Source organism: Dunckerocampus dactyliophorus, chromosome 10 (assembly GCF_027744805.1).
Source record: "Dunckerocampus dactyliophorus isolate RoL2022-P2 chromosome 10, RoL_Ddac_1.1, whole genome shotgun sequence".
NCBI lineage: Eukaryota > Metazoa > Chordata > Actinopteri > Syngnathiformes > Syngnathidae > Dunckerocampus > Dunckerocampus dactyliophorus.
Window position 1 is genome coordinate 11,321,471 of NC_072828.1, and position 18,324 is coordinate 11,339,794.

An 18,324-nucleotide genomic window follows, 5' to 3' on the forward strand; every position below is an offset into this window, starting at 1 on the left:
TGATTACCATCTATTGGCACAAAGGACATTTCCATCAAGTCCTGTGTATTTAACATTGTATCTGGACAAGTCCAGTGAGTGCTGTGAAAAGACAGCTGACAACATGGGAAAGACTATGTGAGACGGCTTGGAGAGACCGAGGAGGAATCAGGAGGAAAGGAGGAAACAGGAGGAAATATTCCCGACAGGGGCTGTCATGGGCTAGCTCCCCATGAGGACAATCTCCAAAGCTGTGTCAGTTTATTGGAGATACCCGCTAATTGCTACAGAAAGTCAACAAAGGACAGCAGCAGGGCACTCACTTCAGGTGTGCACTTGTGGCTGGGCGAAGATGACATCATTCAGGGAGTTGAGGACCCAACAAGGAAAGAGAGGGTGCTTGAGAGAGCAGAGACAAGGGCCTCGCATTGACCAGTACTTCCTACGAAGCAACCAGTCAAATCAGTCGATTGAAGCACAGCGATGGGACAAAAACCAAAGTTCACAGAGCATCAGCACCCTTGTCACTGAGGAGGATAGTACAAGCACAGGAATGTCGGTGGAGGAAACCTCCCAGCCACAGAAACCTCCTAAGGAGGGTAAGATCAAAGGGCACAGACTGAGTGTGAAGTAGCCCAAAGCTATTGAAAAGAGTGAGTGTGAAACAGTTAACAATGATCTGACAAAATTCCTGGAACAACAAGGGGGCACAGCAGAGAAAAAGAGACATAATCTAGCAGTATGGAGAAGAACGCTTTGGAGTTAACATAGGGAAAAGCAATCAAGTAACACCAACACCAGTCGAATCCAGGAGACAGCAAGACATCGAAAGACTGATCAGAGAGAGAAGGCAGCTGAGAAAGCAGTGGAAGAAGGCCTTTGATGCAGCCAGTGATGGTCTCACATTTCTCCAGAGAGACATCAAATCTCGGTTGGCGACCTTACGAATAGCAGAGAACTTGAGCAAAGTGCGAAAGAGGAAGGAACACACAAGAACACGGTTTTATAAAAACCCTTTCAAGTTTGTCAAGGATCTCTTTGCTGAGGAAAAAAGAGGAAGCCTCAAAACTCCAAAGCAACAACCGGAAGAACATTTGGAAAAGGCCCACCATGACATGAAAAGGCACGAACAACTCGTCATCCCACATGATATCCCACCGATTCAACCTCCTGAATTCCATCTGGAGACTGGCCCTCCAAAATGGAAGGAAGTAGAGAACATAGTACGGCGCGCAAGATCGACATCAGACCCAGGACTAAATGGAGTGCTGTATAAGAACGCACCAGATCTTCTACGCTATCTGTGGAGGCTCATGAGTATGATCATGAGCATGAGTATGGCAAAAGGCGTGGCGAACGGCTGGAGGCGTGCTAATTCCCAAAGAGAAAGATGCAGCAGATATCAGCCAATCTCCCTTCTCAACGTTGAAAGGAAAATCTTTTTCAGCGTGATAGCACACAGACTGCCCACTTATCTGGAGAAGAACAAGTACATTGATACATCTATACAGAAGGCCGGCATCCCAGGGTTCTCTGGTTGCTTGGAGGATACCAGTATGATCTGGCGCCATATCCAAATGGCGAAGAAGGACACAAGAGACCTCCATGTAACCTTCCTCGAGGTTACATACATACAACCTCCTCTGGGAATCCTTCAACTTCTTCCACGTTCCATTATCCATCGCTGCTCTAGTGAAAGCCTACTTTGAAGACCTGCAACTGTGCTTCACAACAGCCCACTACACAACATCAAGGCAGCGTCTACAAGTAGTCATCATGGCAGGCTGCACAGTCTCACCCCTGGCATTCACAATGGCCATAGAAATCATCATCAGGACCTCTGGATGGGTAGTGGGAGGCGAGCGAACAAAAAACGGAACCCGCCTTCCACCTATCCGAGCATCCATGGATGACATGACCACCAGATGAAAATCAAGCCGAATAAGTCACAAAGCATCTCAATAGTCAAGGGAGAGCTTGAGAATGTGAGGTTCTGCATTGGTGACGACCTAATAGCGATTGTGTCAGAGCAACCCGTCAAAAGCCTGGGCAGATGGTACAATGCAAGCCTAAGGGACAAAGATCAGGTGCATGTACTAAGGCAGGACATCACCACCAGACTGGACACCATCAACAAGACAATGATGCCAGGGAAGCTCAAACTTTGGTGCCTGCAATTTGGACTTCTCCCTAGGGTAATGTGGCCACTCACGATGTACAAGGTCCCAATAACAACAGGGGAGAAGATGGAGAGAACCTACTGTATGTATGTGAAGAAGTGGCTTGGGGTCCTACACTGTCTGACCAACATTGGCATCTACGGCAAAGGAGTCCTTGAACTACCTATCACAAGCCTCACTGAAGGATACAAGTGCTCTAAAGTGAGACTACAGATGACATTATAGGACTCCAGAGATCAGACCGTCAGCAATGCTGTACCACCTCTGTTAACGGGGAGGAAATGGACACCATCCGACGGAGTGCAGCACGCTATGTCAGCCCTGAAGCACAATGACATTGTGGGGCATGTCCAGCTGGGAAGAAGAAGATTTGGTGTTGCAGTGAATAAACCAACTTGGCACAAAGCTTCAGCCTCACACAAGAGGAAAATGGTGGGAGAGGAGGTGCGCTGTCAGGAGGAGGCTGGAAGAAGCACAAAGGTTGTCTCTCTTGCAAAGCAGGGACAATGGATGAGGTGGGAAGGCATGGAGAGGAGAAAGCTCATGTGGAGGCAAGGAATGTAATGGAATGGAAGCAAGAAACATCATTTTCACCATAAGAGCTACATATAATATGCTCCCATCCCCAAAAAACCTTCACCGGTGGTATGGCAAGGACCCAACCTGCGCCCTCTGCCCAAATTCAGTGACTCTCAAACACATCTTGACCAGCTATAGGACCAGCCTCACACAAGGCGGCTACACCACAATCAGGTCCTCAAGAGTCTGGCAGCAGCCCTTGAGAGCAAGAGGAACACCATCAACTCCTTGCCCTTGAGAGCTGCCAATTCCATCTCTGTGCCAACATTCATTAGAGACAGAAATAGCCTCACCATCCCGCTACCAAACCAGAAACTGGACAGCTAGCCATGGCGTGGGATTGGAAGATGCTAGTTGATATTGGCAAGCAGCTAATCTCCTCCTCACGTCCCATGGGAGGATTCCACCGAAGAGGCCTACGAACTCCTCTATCTTTTAAAAAAATCCGATCATTTTTACTTCAGATCAATTTAGCTAAATGTTAAGATAAGCTAACCAGGGCCTTCTGGAAGCTTTGTAATGGTATTGCTACCATTTGAGTAATTGTGCAGTCTGTCTTCTTTCAAAGTGTAAAACTTTTGGGGCAATTTAAAACATGTATTTGTTCATTACTTAAAAATAAAAAAAAAGTCATGTGGAATTGAGGTTATGCTAGTCGGCTGAATGTCAGGTTAACGTTGAATGATTTTGCTAACATGTAAGTTATTTCAACTCAAAATGTACTGTTTGAAAGCTTTTTTTCATGTGATTTTGAACCTTTTTTTCTTCACTACTAACAAATATAAAAAGAACTGCAGACCGCAGCCTATTTTTGCTAAGATAAGCTAGCTAGCCTGCTAAATGTCAGGTAATGTCCCGTTCTTGATGAGAAAATATACTCCTTCCAAGCGTCCACTCTTGTAGTCAGTCTTGTCTTTATTTTTTCTTTGGCTACTTACACAGACACACATTCATCGCCAAGGTACAAAGTAGTCAAGCGCTGTTTTGTGGGGGTGGTAGAAACAAGTCAAGTCTTTGAATAATACTTACTGCATTGAAAGAACACAACTATTTAAACATTGAGTTAGCATAGGTATATATTTTCTTTTTTGTACAAAAAAAAACGTTGCCCCCAGCAACGTTTGCTATTGTGCTGTACATTTGGAGCGTCGCCAAGGAGACAACGGCCTTATTAAGTGCAGATTTTTAGCGTTGGCGGGTTTCACCTCGGCCAACTTTTCACATCAAACCAGAAAACATCACTGCGGCGGAAAGGAAATAAAGACGGACATTCAATATTGAGGAAACAAAAGTGAGCTACTTTCTTTTGAGCTCTTCAGTGTTTGACACTCCACATTCATCATTATATTGCTGCCTGGTGACAAGCTCCCATGTGTTCCAAATATTTTCCTTACGGGCCACACAGTATTCCATACTGAGGAGACAAATTGTGCCGTCCGCTGGGGATATTAAAAATGTAAAACATCTTCGACTGAATTATTGTCATCACTTAGTTAGACACACACAGTGGTTGGAAGGCTTAATGCACAGGGAGATTGTCTGTGAACGTTCGCATGCATTTCCACATCAACAAATATCATGAATACGCTTTCACTGACAGTGATTGTACCTTTTTTTTTTACTTTTAAGGCGCCGTAAGAGTCCCACGATTTTACCTCCGCCAAGGTGGGTGTGGTTGTTTGTTAGCAGGACAACTTTTCTTCACTTTCTTATACACTTAGCCTCGATTTCTACATAAATCTTGCGCAAAACTAATGTTCAAATTCAAGATTTTTCCAAAAAAATCCAAATTACAGTGGAACCTCAAAATTCCAATGTGCATAAAAGTTGTACAAGACCCAGAATTTTGGGAAAAAAACATCCAGTCTTTCCCACATGACTGCAATATATGTACCGTATGGCATAGGGTCGCATCATCTAATGGCAACAATAATTGGCCATGACGCAAAACTCCGGCCAGAGTGAGAGATTTTTAAAAACTCAGACTCAGTGTTTTGTGTGGACTGGTTTTTGGTTTGTGTCATAAGACATTATTTAACAGCAGAACATGAAGTTATTAACTTACGGGTGTTGATTTCATTTCAAGCATGCGCCTCGTAACATGCATGGGCGATTAAAAAAACATTCATGATGTTTCCTGGGCTCTACTGTATGTAAGTGTGCACTGATTTTAAAGTGTCCCTGTCATGATTCATCAACTTTGCTTAAATGTGGTATATATCGTTTGTAATTATGTTCTACATTGTTCAATTTTTGAAAGCAAACATTAAATTCGCAAAAATTACATTTATAGTTCAGGGTGCCAGCCATAACAAACTAGCTCGCAGCTCAGCCTCATTTCCAGAAGTGTCGTTGTCATCGAGGCAACACCCCTCAGCTAAAGCAGAGTAAATAAACACTTCTCAAGGTAGATTGTCGACTTGGTTCAGTATATTTTTCATCAAAATAGTAATCATGCCAAAATGCTAGTTGCTGCTGGATGTTCATAGAATCCAAGTGATACTGTGAGTTTGTTTTCTTTTCCAAAAGAGGAAGGTTTAAGACGAAGCAAGTGCACAGAACGAGATACGGATGGACGCCCACCTCGAGTTCTTTCTGCTGTTTGCAGATCATTTCACCGATGACTGCTTCGAAGGAACACCTTTACAAGAAGCATTTGGCTTGAAATTACGGTATAAACGCATTTTGAAAAAGGATGCTATTCCGCCGGTACACGGGAAAAAAAACAAGACAACGAAGAACGACCACTACGTCATGTCTTGTTTACACTGTTCACAGTATTCCACGATAGCGACAAGGCTGCAAAAACGCACGGCCACATGTATAATAAAACAGGCTATAAAACCCCATTTAGGCTTTATTAAGAAGCCAATTTAAAACAATAATTGAAGGATAAGCAACTCCAAACTAATTTACACTTACCATTCTGTGTTTTGAAGGTTTCATCTCCATGTTCTAAGGCTTAAGTCCATGTTCTGCAAGTTCTCTATTTCATCTCCAAATGTTTCCTCCTCCTGGAAAACTATTGACACATCACGTTGCCTAAATCTTCCCTATAATCACTGTAAACATCCTCCGTCTCATTCACCGCCATGTTTGTTGACCTGAGTGATATTGCTCCGATGATGTCACTTCCGGAAATGAGGCTTAACCGTGAGCGCTAGTTCATCATGGCTAGCGCCATGACCTATAAAATTTACTGCAAATTTACTATTCGAATAATGTAGAACTATATGAATTAATTTATTTTATTTTATTTAAGAGGACAAAGACAGAGCAGAGGACGAAATGGTGGAAGCTGAAAAAGGAAGAGTGTTGCATGACTTTTAGGAAGGAGTTAAGACAGGCTCTGAGGGGTCAGGAGGCGCTTCCAAATGACTGGACAACTACAGCTAATGTGATCAGGGAGACAAGTAGTAGAGTACCTTGAGTAGACAAGGAGACTTGGTGGTGGAATGAGGAGGTACAGGAGTGTATACAGAGAAAGAGGTTAGCTAAGAAGAAGTGGGACACTGAGAGGACTGAGGTGAGTAGACAGGAGTACAGGGAGATGCAGCGTAAGGTGAAAGTAGAGGTAGCAAAGGCCAAACAAGGGGCTTATGATGACTTGCATGTGAGGTTGGATAGTAAGGAGGGATAGACTGATCTATACAGGTTGGCAAGACAGAGACACAGAGAAGGGAAGGACGTGCAGCAGGTTAGGGTGATTAAGGATAGGGATGGAAGTCTATTGACAAGTGCCAGTAGTGTGATGGGAAGATGCAAAGAGTACTTTGAAGAGCTGATGAACGTGGAAAATGGGAGAGAACAAAGACTAGAAGAGGTGACTTTTGTGGACCAGGAAGTAGCAAAGATTAGTCAGGATGAAGTGAGGAGGGCATTGAAGAGGATGAAGAGTGGAAAGGCCGTCGGTCCTGATGATATACCTGTAGAGGTTTGGAAGTGTCTAGGAGAGGTGGCAGTAGAGTTTCTGACTGAGTTGTTCAACAGGATCTTTGATAATGAAAAGATGCCTGAGGAATGGAGGAGACGTGTGCTGGTGCCCATTTTTAGGAACAAGGGAGATGTGCAGAGCTGTGGCAACTACAGAGGAATAAAGCTCATGAGCCATACCATGAAGTTATGGGAAAGAGTAGTTGAAGCTAAACTAAGGGCAGAAGTGAGCATTTGTGAGCAGCAGTATGGTTTCATGCCAAAAAAGAGTACTACAAAGGCAGTATTTGCTTTGAGGATGTTGATAGAGAAGTACAGAGAAGGCCAGACGGAGCTGCATTGTGTTTTGTAGATCTGGAGAAAGCTTATGACAGGGTGCCCAGAGAGGAACTGTGGTATTGTATGAGGAAGTCTGGAGTGGCAGAGAAGTATGTTAGAGCGGTGCAGGACATGTATGAGGACTGTAAGACAGTGGTGAGGTGTGCTGTAGGTGTGACAGAGGAGTTCAAGGTGGAGGTGGGACTGCATCAGGGATCAGCTCTGAGCCCCTTCTTGTTCGCTATGGTGATGGACAGACTGTGGAAAAGAGGTGAAGAAGCGTGTACAGTCAGGATGGTACGGGTGGAGAAAAGTGTCAGGTGTGATGTGTGATAGAAGAGTTTCAGCTAAAATGAAAGGAAAGGTGTACAAAACTGTGGTGAGACCAGTGATGTTGTTTGGTCTAGAGACAGTGTCAATGAGGAAAAGACAGGAGACAGAGCTGGAGGTAGCAGAGATGAAGATGCTGAGGTTTTCTCTGGGAGTGACCAGGAAGGATCGGATCAGGAATGAGTACATCAGAGGGACAGCACATGTTAGAGGTTTTGGAGATAAAGTCAGAGAGGCCAGACTGAGATGGTTTGGACATGTCCAGAGGAGAGATAGGGAATATATTCTGTAGGTACAAGGATGCTGAGTTTGGAACTGCCGGGCAGGAGGCCTAGAGGAAGACCAAAGAGGAGGTTTATGGATGTAGTGAAAGAGGACATGAAGGTAGTTGGTGTGAGAGAAGAGGATGCAGAAGACAGGGTTAGATGGAGGCAATTGATTGGCTGTGGCGACCCCTGAAGGGAAAAGCCGAAAGGAAAAGAAGAAGAAGAATTTAATTAAATTAAATTAACTAATTATAAACAATATACAACATATTTAAGCAAAGTTGATGAATCATGTCAGGGATCCTTTTACGTTGAATATCTCACTACATTAATGAACAGATGCGTTATAATGTGTGACCAAGTCAGTTGTGGTATGCACGTTTGAGGTGTGTTAAGAAGCAGAATTCCAATACTATCTATTGGACAGAGTTGTAAGAACAAGCTACACACAGAGTCCCATTGTAATGTGTTTGCAAGGACGAACAGGTGCCAGATCTTTAAAACAAAACAAAACAAAAAAACCCTAGTGCCAAATCTATCTGTGGCGGTTCAAAATATATTAGTGGCAGATCATCACAAACAAATTAATGTACGCGAAACACTGCTATCTAAAGATGCACAAAAATACTGAAGTAAAACTGTTATCATACATGCCTCATGCAGAATGTATGTAACTTTCTTTGGCTTTTTTTGGGGGGGGGGGGTTGTGACGCTGCCACAGCAAGTGAAAAAGTGCAATGTGAAGAGAGTCACCTCAGATGCAGTAATTCTTCCTCTGCACATCTAAGGTGAGTACAAGTTAGAGTGTTGAAGTATTACTATACAGCGGGTAACTTCTGTTTTGTCTTTGAATGACAGGTAGCGAGACGCACAAGGTCTCACTTAAACATGTGTGTTCATTATAGGGTGAGTAGTTTGAATTTGTTTTGATTTTAATATATCTTTGTTTACTTGTTTTTTTTTCTACTCGTCTAACCAATAATATATTACTTAAAACTGCCTGTACAGTTGATAACATAACAATCTTATGATAGTGACAGTTTGACCCTAGAATCCATGAATACACTTGACGATGATGATAATTAGGATTTATTAAGGGAAAATTGTCTTGAATTTTGAATTCTGAATTATGTTTGATCTTTGGGGTTCCACTGTAAGACTGTTGGACCCCATGGCGGGTAAGTAAGCAGATAAGTAGTGCAAATATGTGATTCCTTTTGGGTTTTTGGGTTGTTCAGCCTTGGCAGAGGCATGCACTCATTCTATATCTTTGTTGTATTACATAATACCATCAAGGTGTGCTTTGAGCATCCTCACTTTTCCTATTTTTTGGATGGAAGAACAAGAACTTGTTGTTTTTTTTACACAGTTTGTCAGTTTTTGCATTGGTCAAGTTTGCAAGAGCATTTGCTCTTAACAAGACTGCGCCTCTATCTGAGGCTGGATGGATTGTCTCTTGGGACACAGGATCTTGGAGAAAGCCCTTCGGAAGCTGCTGTGGCACAGCGGGTACAAGAACGGGTTGATGGCCGAGTTGAGCCACAGCAGCCAGAACGTGATGTCGTACCAGTAATCGGCCACGCAGGTGCCGCTACAGGCAGCACGGATGATCATCAAGAGGGTGTAAGGCGCCCAGCAAATCCCAAAAGTGCACACGATGACGGCCAATGACTTGGCGACCTTGATGTCTCTGGAGAGACGGGATCCTTGCACCCGGCGGCCCGGCGCCACCATGGACGGTGACGGCTGGAAGAGCCTGGAGTTCCTTCTCGCCGGGGAGAGCTTCTCCCTCTGAGCCACTACCTGACTCGTATGGGGTTTCCCGCTGGAGGAAGCCGAGAGGACATCGTCGTCCTCGATGACGGCAGAGATGGCGGTGGGCTCGCTGCATGACACCTTACGCGTCTTGACAAAAAACACAGACCAGGCGACGCCTTCTCGCTGCCTCTTGCAGCTCTTCGGTGGCTTGGTGGCGTCCTCGGGGCAGACCGCCAGGCTCTTGTTGCGCCGATGGATGTTCAAGTAGATGCTCAGGTTGAAGAAGGCCACCGACACAAAGGGGGTGAAGAACTCGAAGGTGGAGGCGCTGAGGAGGAAGTACCAGGTGAAGTAGAACTCAGCGTAGCACTCATGGGCCGGCACCACGCTCTGGCCTACCAGCGCCTCCCAGAAGATGATGGCAGGGCCATAGAGTAGGAAGGCAAGCGCCCACACGGCCACCATCTTCAACACAGCCTGGCGGGTCATGTTACGCTGTGCTCTGTATTTCACCTGTGTCACAACAGAGGCACAGGGGTGACTTACACACAAACACATACACACACACACAGAGTAAATTACAATCTAGCAGCTGGCGTCCTCACGAACTGACACTCTGAGTGGCACGTTCAAATGAGCCCCTGTTGGTATTGTGCTGCCACCAAGCAGCAGACTGATGCCGTAAATAAAAAGCCACTCACCATGCTCTTATTGCGTGTCACAAGGAGGAAGAGGAGGTGGGAGAGGCATGGCATGTCATGGCCGGTGTGTGCATACATGTGTGTGTGTGTGTATGTGTGTGTGAGCGCGAGTGGGGGGTATTTTTGGCTGGGTAGGGGGTGGTGGGCAACTGTCAAGCTGCAAGTTACATTCAGTGACGTGACACAAGAGTGTGAAAGAGACATCTGCTTTCCCCGGATGCATACGCTCCTTCCTTCATCATCATCATCATTGTCAATCATTGCCACATCACTCCATCTCCTCTCAGCCCCAAGAGCGCCCCCTCGCTTTAATCATTTCCTTGTCTTTATTGGGATTCAGACCATCACATGCGGCTAACGTGAAAAAAAGAACTTTCAGGTTTTAATTTATTTTATTGTAATTTCATTTTTCTGAATTACAGTAGTCCATAGCACTTTTTTTAATACTTTTAATGTTTAATATTTTGTCCTCGGGCATTTATTAATAAAATGTACAACAGTGTAACACGTTTATATCAACACTCTGACCCACGTCGACAGAAGCAGTTGTCGACATAACCAACTACACGTTACTTGCACATTTACTTTTGCCTTTGTCCAGAGACATAATGAAAATGGGTGATAATTAAGGATTTTTTTAACCTATGGCAGTGTGTTTATCCATCCATCCATCCATGTTATTCTGCTTATCCAAGATTGAGTCGCGGGGGCAGCAGTCCAAGCAGGGAAGCCCAAACTTCCCTCTCCCCAGCTACTTTGTCCAGCCCCTCCTGGCAGATCCCGAGGTGTTCCCAGGCTATTTGAGAGACGTACAGTAGTCTCTCCATCTCCTGAGTCTTTGCCGAGGCCTCCTATGCGATGCAGAGTCCGCATCACTGCAACGCCGCACCAGTGACACAATCCACGATCCCCTCAATCCCCTGAATGCGCCTACAAATTCTGTCCACAAAAATAATGAACAGAATCGGTGACAAAGGGCAGCTCTGGCGAAGTCCAACCCTCACTGAAAACGAGTCCGACTTATTGGCGGTAATGCAGACCAAGCTCTGACACTGGTCATACAGGGAACCCCACACTCCCGAGGTCTTCCCCACAGGATTCCTCCAGGAACACGGTAAAATGCCTTCTGCAAGTCCACAAAACAGTAGTCCACAAACACATGTAGACTGGTTGGGAAAACTCCCATGCACACTCAAGCACCCTGCCGAGAGTGTAGAGTTGGTCCACACTTCCACGACCAGGACGGAAACCACACTGCTCCTCCTGAATCCGAGATTTAACTATCCAGCAGAACATCCTCTCCAGGACCCTTGAATAGACCTTACCAGAAAGGCTGAAAAGTGTGATCACACCCCTTCTTAAAAAGAGGGACCACCACCTCGGTCTGCCAATCCAGAGGGACCACCCCTGATGTCCATGCAATGCTGCAGAGCTGTGTCAACCAAGACAGCATCCAGGGCCTTAAGGAACTCCGGATGGAGCTCATGCACCCTCAGGGCCCTGCCACCGAGGAGCTTTTTGACCACCTCGGCAACCTCAGCCCCAGAGATAGGAGAGTCCACTGTGGAGTCCAGGCATTGTTTCCTCATTGGAAGACATGTCGTTGGGATTGAGGAGGTCTTCGAAGTATTCCTCCCACCGGTCCACAACATCTCGAGTCGAGGTCAGCAGCAGACCATCCCCATCATACACAGTGTTGACAGTGTACTGCTTCCTCCTCCTGAGATGGAAGATGATGGTCCAGAATCTTTTCAAAGTTGGCCGGAAGTCATTCTCCATGGCTTGCCTAAATTCTTCCGACATCCAAGTTTTTTGCCTCGGCAATCACCACAGCTGCAGACCGCTTGGCCAGTACCTGTCAGCTACCTCCAGAGTGCCATGGGCCAAAAAGGCTCGATAGGACTCCTTCTTCAGCATGATGGAGTCCCTCACCGCTGATGTCCATCGATGGGTTCTGGGAGTACCGCCACAAAGTCACTGACTGCCTTACGGCCACTGCTCTGATCAGCTGCCTCCACAATGGAGGCACGGAACATGGCCCACTCGGACTCAAATAGGCTGCCTCCCTTGGAACGTGGTCAAAACTCTCCTGGAGGTGGGAGTTGAAACTCCTTTTGATGGGGGACTCTGCAAGATGTTTGCAGCAGACCGTCAATTCGTTTGGGCCTGCCAGGTCTGACCAGCATCCTACCTCACTATCGGAGCCAACTCGCCACCATATGGTGATTGGTTGACAGCTCCGCCCCTCTCTTCACCCAAGCGTCCAAAACATGTGACAACATGGCCACAAAGTCGATCATCAAACTGTGACCCAGGGTGTCCTGGTGCCAAGTGCACATGTGGACCCCCTTATGCTTATGGTGTTTGTGATTGGCAATCTGTGAATAGCACAGACGTCCAATAACAAATTCAGGAGGAGCAATGTGCTTTTCGTCCTGGTCGTGGCACTGTCGACCAACTCTACACTCTCGGCAGGGTGCTTGATTGTGCATGGGAGTTTTCCCAACCAGTCTACATGTGTTTGTGGACTACTGTTTTGTAGACTTGGAGAAGGCATTTGACCGTGTTCCTCGAGGAATCCTGTGGGGAGGACCTCGGGAGTATGGTGTTCCCTGTATGACCAGTGTCAGAGCTTGGTCTGCATTGCCGGCAATAAGTCGGACCTGTTGCCTGTGAGGGTTGGACTCTGCAAGGTAGCCCTTTATCACAGATTCTGTTCATTACTTTCATGGACAGAATTTCTAGGCTCAGCCAGGATGTTGAGGAGTTCCGGTTTGGTGGCTGTAGGATGATGCGGTCTTGTTGGCTTCATCGAGCCATGACCTGCGACTCTCACTGGATCGTTTCACAGCCAAGTGTGAAGCGGCTGGGATGAGAATCATCACCTCCAAGTCCGGGTCCATGGTTCTTACTTGGAAAAGGGTGGAGTGCCATCTCCACCCTTGTGGCCTTGTTCACGAGCGAGGGAAGGATGGAACGCGAGATCGACAAGCGGATTGGTGCAGTGATGCGGACTCTGCATCAGTCCATTGTGGTGAAGAGGGAGCTGAGCCAAAAGGCAAAGCTCTCAATTTACCGGACAATCTACATTCCTACCCTCACCTATGGTCATGAACTTCAGGTAGTGACCGAAAGGACAACATTGTGGGTACAAGGGGACAAAATGTCTTTCCCCCGTAGGGTGGCCAGGCTCTCCCTTAGAGATAAAGTGAGAAGCACTGTCATCCGGGAGAGACTCGGAGTAGAACCGCTATTCCTCCGCATTGAGAGGAACCAGATGAGGTGGCTTGGGCATCTGGTCAGGATGCCTCACGGACGCCTCCCTGGGGAGGTGTTCAGGGCAGGTCTGACGGGTAGGAGGCCTTGGGGAAACCCAGGACACGTTGGAGAGACTATGTCTATCAACTGACCTGGGAACACCTCGGGATCCGGGATCTCTCCGTATCTGGGGAGAGGGAAGTCTGGGCTGCTTAGGCTGCTGCCCCAGCGACCCGATCTTGAATAAGCGGAAGACGATGGATGGATGGATGGACTTTTTTAACTTAATATAACGCTGCTTATTTATTTCAAACACATTTACACCAGTTACATAATTATATAAGTGCAAATTAACATTTTTTATCTGACTGACAAATGTATGGTTTGTTTGGTATTTGTATTTCCATGCACATTTTTTCCCATAAGACTAAATATATTTACAAATAATCATAATAATCTGTTCCAGAGTCAAACTGTTGCAATCATAAAACCTACACTATCCAGATACATACAAGTGTAAAAGTTCGCCACCGTTAGTGGTACAGCGTAAAAACAATAAAGTGGTCTGAAATTTTAAAACTTACATTTAAAAAGGCTAAAGTTATTTGTTTCGCTGAGGCGACTCATGCATTTCATAAAAAACGTTCTTAATTGTCACACAAGTGTAAAAAGAAGTTAACCTCTGTAAAAACAACAAAACACTCTGCCATGCATGTCTTGAGCAGGATGTTATCCACGACAGCGATGCATCATTTTGCAATACATGTGTGCAAAAAAAGCTACAAAAATCCATAGAATAAGGAAACCACATGTCCAAAATTAATTGTTTTATGCTTTACGCTAAGTCAAAGTTTAGTGCAACTCCCCAAAAATGCTCAAATTCTAAATTGTCCTATTACAAAGGAGTTTAGAATTGTCGTTGTCGTTGCTGCTTGGTAACTAAAGTACATCACAACACATCATAGCAATCCCACACCAGTATGCCCCCTAGTGGCTGTGAGCAGGTTAGGGATGACATGACAGCAATCCATCCATCCATTTTCTATGCCGCTTATCCTCACTAGGGTCGCGGGTATGCTGGAGCCTATCCCAGCTCACTTCGGGCGGGGGTACACACTGGACTGGTCGCCAGCCAATCGCAGGGCACATTTGGACAAACAACCATTCACACTCACATTCATACCTATAGGTCGCCAAGCATTGAGGTGATTTCGCCTTTGATAATCTTGCATGAAAATAAACAACCAATATTGCTTTTGATTTTATATAATATAAGAAGATAAAAGTAACTGAAATTATATTTTTACTGAATAATATATTATTTAAATAAAAACAATTTATCCTTGAGTTCCAAGCATTAAAAAATATCAATGCTATCACACTGACTGCAGAATACAGAATGATTTTTATTTTTTTGGTTTGACATCAACATGTCTGCTTGTTTCTGAATCAGCCACATTTCATGATAATCGTGGCTTCTCACCATTCTGCAATTTCTGTGTAATTTGCTACAATCCTATACATTTTGACACTGATGCAACACTGACGCCAGAACATGTTTTTTTCATTCAGATCAAAAAAAGATTAAAAAAAGACTAAAAAACCCAAAATGTAGGCCAACTCGCTGTCAGAGACAGCAGCTGGTGACTGACTGAAATGAATATTAAAAGCACCTTCAATATTCGAAATCTAAAGCATCACGCATCCACAAATCAACACAAAGAATGCTGTTTGGTATTCATGTGCAGCAAACCATTCCCCACAAAAAATAAAAATAAATAAAAAACTCAAGGTTGCACAAGAGATCGTCTTATGTCTTGCTGCAGTATGCTTCACTTTGGAGTTAACATGTGTCATGAATGCCTAATGCAGGCCTTGCGGTGTTAAATCAAGATGCAATTATCTTTAAAAATCTCTTTTAAAGACCCTTCTAGCAAGCTTTCATGTAATCCCCAATCTGAAGTCATTTTGACGATCAGATGTCTTTACATCTTATATCGTTATATCTTTTTTTTGTTTTAATGTTTCTGCAGAGCTACAGGAAGTGTTGTATGACCTCTGAGTTGCATCACTGCAAGAACGCTCCCACCGAATTCCATTCATTCACACACACCACACAGCACTTTCAAGTGTGTCAGTGTTAGCGTCGTACAACCTCATCCCAACATGTGAATGAAAGAGACGTCTCCCTGCAGCGTGAAGTGAAACATAACTGTGACATCTGCACGCTGTCACGCAGGCAAATACACAACAAATGTGCCTTTACAAAGATAATGTCACTCCGTGAGCGCAGACCTACATGCTGGTTAAAAAAAGAATAGTGAACTGCAGAGTTTGTGAGCAGGTTACTTCCTGGTTCACAAAGAATGACCTATTGTGATAGCACTGTACCATTTTTTAATTCAAGGGTGCAGACTCAAACTGCAAAAATGTATTTTAAAAAAATCGGAAAAAAGTGGTGTTCGTTCGTCCATCTGTTTGTTAACTAAGGCAAATTCTAATTCACGAAGGATGGCCGTGCCATTTTGGATTCTAGGACAGGGCTGGTTGGTTCCGTTGCAACTCAAACTGCAAAAATTCCTCTATAAAAAGTGAAAACAAAATGTGGAGTGCCGCGTTTGTCTCATTTTTTTATTCTGGCGAATCGTTACATCCTGATGTCAAAAAGAGAAAATTCCTCTAATAAAAGTGACGTGCCAAATTTGTGTTTTTCTGTCCTTTTCTTATCTGGCAGGCCGCTTCCTGATTTGCAATGGATGACGTAAGATGACAGCATTGTACCATTTTTTTTATTCTGGGGCAAGTAAACGCACCAGCCATGACTCACACGGCAAAAGGAGAGAATTGATTCCTCTAACAAAAGTAGTAATACATTGGGAAAAAAAAAACGCCACATTTGTGCTTGTTTGTTTGCAGGCCACTTCCTGGTCACGGAAGATGACGTAAGAACGGAACATTTTTAATACCGGGGCAGCAGGAACGGTTAAAGGCGAAAAAGAAAAAATGATTTTTTTAAAATGACCAATGAGCCTTAAGTTGTCGTACGATTCGGAATTTGAAGGAAATATTCAGGAAAAAGTCGCAGAAAATGTCAAGGTTTGATTGGCAATATGTACAGTACCAGTCAAAAGTTTGGAGACAATTTCTCATGCTGTTGAATGAGAAGGTGTCTCCAAACTTTTGACTGGTTAGACGATTAACTTATTTTGCTGTGCACATTTTGCAGACTCCCATTCAAAAGGAGTGAGACTCCATTGTCACCAATGGTTATCAAAATGAATGTAGACTTAAAGTTTTTACGTATTGTACCATTAACAGGGCTTCACTTCTTATTACACTTTGCGGCAATTAAAAATGACCAGAAAAAAGTCAAGATTAGTGAGGCGGAACTGTGATGCAAATCACCTTCGCCCCATGCCCCCGTGTTTTTATTGTTTTTACGTTTTACTATTATTAGTGGTTAACTTCTTTTTACACTTGAAAAAAATGTGAAAAAGTCAATACGCGTGACGCACAACTGCGACACAAATCATATCCGCATTACCTCTTTGCGATTAAAGTCAAGACTGAGTGTTGTAGTGTTTTTATGTTTTACTATTATTAGTGGTTAACTTCTTTTTACACTTGTATGACATCTAGCAATGTCAAAAAGTGAGCGTTTTGTTGTTTTAACGTCGTAACATTAACTGTGGTTGACTCCTTTTTACACTTAAAGTGTTACTTAAAATTACCTGCACAGTTAGTTTGGGATTTTTTTTTTTTTTTGGTGGGTCATGACGTTTGCAATGGTCCCCGCTTGACTCTGGAACGGATTATTTCCATTTGCATTATTCCCAGAGGTGGGACCACGTCCCAGAATGGATTTTACTCTGCTTTAGAGGTTCCGCTGTGTTTCCGTTGTTCTGAGATGCGGTCCACTGCAAGGAGGGGCGACTTGAGAGGGTGAAAATATTACCTCTCAGTATGCTTCACACCGCAAGCCGTTTGTAACAGTGTCCGTCCAAAATCAGTGTTTTTACATTCGTAAAAGCAGGTTTTTTTGATAGATCTAGATGTACTCACAGCTCTGGTGACTGACAGGAAGCGGTCGTAACTGATGAGGACGATGTTGAAGACAGAGGCGGTGCAGAGCAGGTAGTCCATGACCAGCCACACCTTGCAGAGACCCTTACCCAGCATCCACCTGCCCGTCAGGTTGTACGGGATGTACACTGGGATGCAGAAGGCACCTGCAGGTGGGAAAAGAACACATCAGGGATGAGGTGGGAATGCAATCAGATTCCCTGCAGTGGTTTGATTAAGAGGGGTGGGGGGGGAGTAAGTCACAGATAAGAGGGTGTGAATCTCTGCACACAAAAAAACATAAGCTGCCATCTATTTTGGAAGATTTGTTGCCCAACATATGTACATTGGGAGGTAATTGCAATGCAGTCAGGTGCTTTTGGTTGGCACGGAGGAACAAAAGACTTGAAGGGGAGGGGAGGGCAAAAAAACCCAAAATGTGAGCTGGAGAGACAAAGAAGCACTCACCCACTAGGAAATCAGATATGGCCAGATTGAGAAAGAAGTAGTTGCTCTGAGTTCTCAGGGTTTTATCCACAATGAAAGCCAAGATGACCAGCGCATTGCCCGCCACCACTGTGACCACCAGTGTCACCATCAGCACGGACACCATCAGCGCCAGGTAGCCCGGGAGCACCGTGCCCGCCTCGGACACCGCCAGGGTCAAGTTTCCGCTGGAGTTAGACTCCGACACGCCCATTGTTAGTGGGGCGCCCCAAGCATCGTGGACGTGTGTGGCGCACCGGAAGAAAAGAAAAAAAAGACGCCCAGCAAGTTCAATGACGCGCCCGGGCGACGCGCTGCTCTTGACCCAGCTTCCCAAATCTGATGAAGGACCCGCGCCTCAGACGCTCCTCCATCATTTAGGACTTTGTTTAAGTTTGGGGAATGAAAAAAAGAAAAAAAAAAGAAAAAAGAAACCTCATGCACGCTGGAGCTACTCCCGTGTGGCGCGCGCCG

At 44.9% G+C, this 18,324-nt stretch overlaps 1 protein-coding gene across 1 annotated transcript; it reads right to left on the reverse strand.

Moving 5' to 3' along the window:
• Nucleotides 1-1,452: 1,452 nt before the first annotated feature.
• LOC129189055 (histamine H3 receptor) lies at nucleotides 1,453-18,324 on the reverse strand. The gene is made up of 3 exons (XM_054790330.1): nucleotides 17,833-18,324; nucleotides 17,365-17,531; nucleotides 1,453-9,856 (listed from the first exon to the last, which is right to left on the reverse strand). The coding sequence occupies exons 1-3, from the start codon at nucleotides 18,062-18,064 to the stop codon at nucleotides 8,999-9,001; spliced, it is 1,257 nt and encodes a 418-aa protein (XP_054646305.1). The 5' UTR covers nucleotides 18,065-18,324; the 3' UTR covers nucleotides 1,453-8,998.